The sequence below is a fragment of the Acipenser ruthenus genome, chromosome 14, assembly GCF_902713425.1.
Source record: "Acipenser ruthenus chromosome 14, fAciRut3.2 maternal haplotype, whole genome shotgun sequence".
Taxonomy (NCBI): domain Eukaryota; kingdom Metazoa; phylum Chordata; class Actinopteri; order Acipenseriformes; family Acipenseridae; genus Acipenser; species Acipenser ruthenus.
Genome location: NC_081202.1, coordinates 1,547,255 through 1,553,254, shown reverse-complemented (window position 1 = coordinate 1,553,254; position 6,000 = coordinate 1,547,255). Strand labels below are relative to the sequence as shown.

The 6,000-nt window shown below is 44.9% G+C and overlaps 1 protein-coding gene across 4 annotated transcripts in view; it reads left to right on the top strand.

The window, feature by feature from the left end:
* The first annotated feature begins 229 nt into the window (after positions 1-229).
* hdac10 (histone deacetylase 10) overlaps positions 230-6,000 on the top strand; it is a 30,214-nt gene continuing 24,443 nt past the window's right edge. For 2 of the 4 annotated variants that reach the window (XM_058985505.1, XM_058985503.1), the window contains exon 1: positions 322-547. In XM_058985505.1, coding sequence (XP_058841488.1) covers positions 508-547 — 40 coding nt within the window. In that variant the 5' untranslated portion in view covers positions 322-507. The other 2 variants (XM_058985504.1, XM_058985506.1) reach the window with 2 other exon arrangements.

Sequence of the window (6,000 nt, the reverse complement as noted above, 5' to 3'; positions counted from 1 at the left end):
TATATATATATATATATATATATATATATATTGATAATACTGCAATACTGGGAGAAATTGAAAAAATTAAGAAATAATAAGCTCCAAAAGTCCATGAATAACAAAGCAGTGATCTACATGCCATGTATAACACACGGAATGGTGATTTCAAAGGCCAATGAGAATGGTGCGGTTCATTTGAACAACTTTTGATTGGTGAAGACACAGACGCAGGTGACCAATCACCGTGCGGAGCTGCACTCGGAGTTGTCCCCACTTCCTATCCTAGAAGTGTCTGCAGAATCTGAAGAGGACTAACTCGCAACTGCTTCGGTGTGTATTCATATTATTCAGACGCGTAAAAGACAAATCAGAAATACTCTCGGGTTAAACAGCACACCGTGCCTCTGTTTATATTTGCACAACAAAACAATCCTGTTCCAGTTACTGAGGGATCGATTCCCAAATCTCCATGTTCTGCAGGTCAGGTTTGAGTTGAGATCGGGTTGTGGGTGTTCAGTCAGATTTATGCGACTCGGTTCAGAAGCATCGATTCCTCTGAACCCGGGTGAGTTTTGCATTTGAACTTGCATTTTCTCATTTCGGATTCACAACCATCAAATTACAAAAGGATCGAATCCTTGTGCATGTATTTACCTATATTGGGTGAGGGTGACACGTCCTCGATATTCAAGACTATACGGTTAAGTAAAGTCTGTAGATTTAATTGTGCTCTCTCTCTCTCTCTCTCTCTCTCTCTATATATATATATATATATATATATATATATATATAGTGTGTGTGTGTAAATGGCTACACCAGAGTGTAATGATGCTGTGTTTTGTTTTGTTTTTTTATTTATGTATTTGTTTGGATTGTAGTAGTTTTCATTGTGTGCTAGGTTACGCAGTAGCGATAGTAGCATTTGAACTATAATAGCGTGGTTTCAGCACACCAATAGGACTCGCGTTCCCGTCGCTTTTCTACTTCAGCAATAGCAAAACATAACCTTCCGGAAGTGGAATTAATTCAAATATGTTCACTTCCTGAAATTTGTCCAGCTCACAGCCAATCAGAAAAAAAGATGCTCTGTCACGTGGGGCTTGGGGCAGGCTACTGGGATCACATGATAAGACAAAAATGAAGTAATGCTCTATGTTCGCTGACGTCGATAGGTTTAATATAAAGCTGTAATCGCTTAAATCCGATCAGACGTGCATCGCACCTGCAGTGGTACGGGTGTTGTAAGTGCATTAGAACACACTTGAACGAGATTCAGAAGAATGACGGTTTTTGGGACACGAGGTACGCGCGCTGTTTCCCGTGGTACACACACTGCAGTGCATTCGACCCATAGTGCTGGAGAGACAGTAGAGGCGCGCTGTTTCAGGTGGTACACACACTGCAGTGCATTCGAGCCATAGTGCTGGAGAGACAGTAGAGGCACGCTGTTTCAGGTGGTACACACACTGCAGTGCATTCGACCCATAGTGCTGGAGAGACAGTAGAGGCGCGCTGTTTCAGGTGGTACACACACTGCAGTGCATTCGACCCATAGTGCTGGAGAGACAGTAGAGGCGCGCTGTTTCCCGTGGTACACACACTGCAGTGCATTCGACCCATAGTGCTGGAGATACAGTAGAGGTGCGCTGTTTCCCGTGGTACACACACTGCAGTGCATTCGACCCATAGTGCTGGAGAGACAGTAGAGGCGCGCTGTTTCCCGTGGTACACACACTGCAGTGCATTCGACCCATAGTGCTGGAGATACAGTAGAGGTGCGCTGTTTCCCGTGGTACACACACTGCAGTGCATTCGACCCATAGTGCTGGAGAGACAGTAGAGGCGCGCTGTTTCCCGTGGTACACACACTGCAGTGCATTCGACCCATAGTGCTGGAGAGACAGTAGAGGCGCGCTGTTTCCCGTGGTACACACACTGCAGTGCATTCGACCCATAGTGCTGGAGAGACAGTAGAGGTGCGCTGTTTCCCGTGGTACACACACTGCAGTGCATTCGACCCATAGTGCTGGAGAGACAGTAGAGGCGCGCTGTTTCCCGTGGTACACACATTGCAGTGCATTCGACCCATAGTGCTGGAGAGACAGTAGAGGCGCGCTGTTTCCCGTGGTACACACACTGCAGTGCATTCGACCCATAGTGCTGGAGAGACAGTAGAGGCGCGCTGTTTCCCGTGGTACACACACTGCAGTGCATTCGACCCATAGTGCTGGAGAGACAGTAGAGGTGCGCTGTTTCCCGTGGTACACACACTGCAGTGCATTCGACCCATAGTGCTGGAGAGACAGTAGAGGTGCGCTGTTTCCCGTGGTACACACACTGCAGTGCATTCGACCCATAGTGCTGGAGAGACAGTAGAGGCGCGCTGTTTCCCGTGGTACACACACTGCAGTGCATTCGACCCATAGTGCTGGAGAGACAGTAGAGGTGCGCTGTTTCCCGTGGTACACACACTGCAGTGCATTCGACCCATAGTGCTGGAGAGACAGTAGAGGCGCGCTGTTTCAGGTGGTACACACACTGCAGTGCATTCGACCCATAGTGCTGGAGAGACAGTAGAGGCGCGCTGTTTCCCGTGGTACACACACTGCAGTGCATTCGACCCATAGTGCTGGAGAGACAGTAGAGGCACGCTGTTTCAGGTGGTACACACACTGCAGTGCATTCGACCCATAGTGCTGGAGAGACAGTAGAGGCGCGCTGTTTCAGGTGGTACACACACTGCAGTGCATTCGACCCATAGTGCTGGAGAGACAGTAGAGGCGCGCTGTTTCCCGTGGTACACACACTGCAGTGCATTCGACCCATAGTGCTGGAGAGACAGTAGAGGCACGCTGTTTCAGGTGGTACACACACTGCAGTGCATTCGACCCATAGTGCTGGAGAGACAGTAGAGGCGCGCTGTTTCAGGTGGTACACACACTGCAGTGCATTCGACCCATAGTGCTGGAGAGACAGTAGAGGTACGCTGTTTCCCGTGGTACACACACTGCAGTGCATTCGACCCATAGTGCTGGAGAGACAGTAGAGGCGCGCTGTTTCCCGTGGTACACACACTGCAGTGCATTCGACCCATAGTGCTGGAGAGACAGTAGAGGCGCGCTGTTTCCCGTGATACACACACTGCAGTGCATTCGACCCATAGTGCTGGAGAGACAGTAGAGGCACGCTGTTTCAGGTGGTACACACACTGCAGTGCATTCGACCCATAGTGCTGGAGAGACAGTAGAGGTGCGCTGTTTCCCGTGGTACACACACTGCAGTGCATTCGACCCATAGTGCTGGAGAGACAGTAGAGGCGCGCTGTTTCCCGTGGTACACACACTGCAGTGCATTCGACCCATAGTGCTGGAGAGACAGTAGAGGCGCGCTGTTTCAGGTGGTACACACACTGCAGTGCATTCGACCCATAGTGCTGGAGATACAGTAGAGGTGCGCTGTTTCCCGTGGTACACAGACTGCAGTGCATTCGACCCATAGTGCTGGAGAGACAGTAGAGGCGCGCTGTTTCATTATGTTGAGTTTGAAAAATAGTCGGACTGACAGACACAAATAAAAGCTGTAAACCTGATTCATTCTCCTGCGTCTTTTTGAGAACTTGTACTGTATAATAATTTACAGCACAGTGCAGCAGTGTGGAGTAGTGGTTAGGGCTCTGGATTCTTGACCGGAGGGTTGTGGGTTCAATCCCCAGTGGGGGACACTGCTGTTGTACCCTTGAGCAAGGTACTTTACCTAGTTTGCTCCAGTAAAAACCCAACTGTATAAATGGGTAATTGTATGTAAAAATAACGTGATATCTGTATAATGTGAAATAATGTATAATGTGATATGTTGTAACAATTGTAAGTCGACCTGGATAAGGGCGTCTGCTAAGAAATAAATAATAATAATAACAAAACAGACCTCGAAACCACGCAGGGATGCTACACATATAATAATAATAACAAAACAGACCTCGAAACCACGCAGGGATGCTACACATATAATAATAATAACAAAACAGACCTCGAAACCACGCAGGGATGCTACACATATAATAATAATAACAAAACAGACCTCGAAACCACGCAGGGATGCTACACATATAATAATAATAACAAAACAGACCTCGAAACCACGCAGGGATGCTACACATATAATAATAATAACAAAACAGACCTCGAAACCACGCAGGGATGCTACACATATAATAATAATAACAAAACAGACCTCGAAACCACGCAGGGATGCTACACATATAATAATAATAACAAAACAGACCTCGAAACCACGCAGGGATGCTACACATATAATAATAATAACAAAACAGACCTCGAAACCACGCAGGGATGCTACACATATAATAATAATAACAAAACAGACCTCGAAACCACGCAGGGATGCTACACATATAATAATAATAACAAAACAGACCTTCGAAACCACGCAGGGATGCGACACATATAATAATAATAACAAAACAGACCTCGAAACCACGCAGGGATGCTACACATATAATAATAATAACAAAACAGACCTCGAAACCACGCAGGGATGCGACACATATAATAATAATAACAAAACAGACCTCGAAACCACGCAGGGATGCGACACATATAATAATAATAACAAAACAGACCTCGAAACCACGCAGGGATGCGACACATATAATAATAATAACAAAACAGACCTCGAAACCACGCAGGGATGCTACACATATAATAATAATAACAAAACAGACCTCGAAACCACGCAGGGATGCGACACATATAATAATAATAACAAAACAGACCTCGAAACCACGCAGGGATGCGACACATATAATAATAATAACAAAACAGACCTCGAAACCACGCAGGGATGCTACACATATAATAATAATAACAAAACAGACCTCGAAACCACGCAGGGATGCGACACATATAATAATAATAACAAAACAGACCTCGAAACCACGCAGGGATGCGACACATATAATAATAATAACAAAACAGACCTCGAAACCACGCAGGGATGCGACACATATAATAATAATAACAAAACAGACCTCGAAACCACGCAGGGATGCTACACATATAATAATAATAACAAAACAGACCTCGAAACCACGCAGGGATGCGACACATATAATAATAATAACAAAACAGACCTCGAAACCACGCAGGGATGCGACACATATAATAATAATAACAAAACAGACCTCGAAACCACGCAGGGATGCGACACATATAATAATAATAACAAAACAGACCTCGAAACCACGCAGGGATGCGACACATATAATAATAATAACAAAACAGACCTCGAAACCACGCAGGGATGCTACACATATAATAATAATAACAAAACAGACCTCGAAACCACGCAGGGATGCTACACATATAATAATAATAACAAAACAGACCTCGAAACCACGCAGGGATGCGACACATATAATAATAATAACAAAACAGACCTCGAAACCACGCAGGGATGCGACACATATAATAATAATAACAAAACAGACCTCGAAACCACGCAGGGATGCGACACATATAATAATAATAACAAAACAGACCTCGAAACCACGCAGGGATGCGACACATATAATAATAATAACAAAACAGACCTCGAAACCACGCAGGGATGCTACACATATAATAATAATAACAAAACAGACCTCGAAACCACGCAGGGATGCGACACATATAATAATAATAACAAAACAGACCTCGAAACCACGCAGGGATGCGACACATATAATAATAATAACAAAACAGACCTCGAAACCACGCAGGGATGCGACACATATAATAATAATAACAAAACAGACCTCGAAACCACGCAGGGATGCGACACATATAATAATAATAACAAAACAGACTTCGAAACCACGCAGGGATGCTACACATATAATAATAATAACAAAACAGACCTCGAAACCACGCAGGGATGCTACACATATAATAATAATAACAAAACAGACCTCGAAACCACGCAGGGATGCGACACATATAATAATAATAACAAAACAGACCT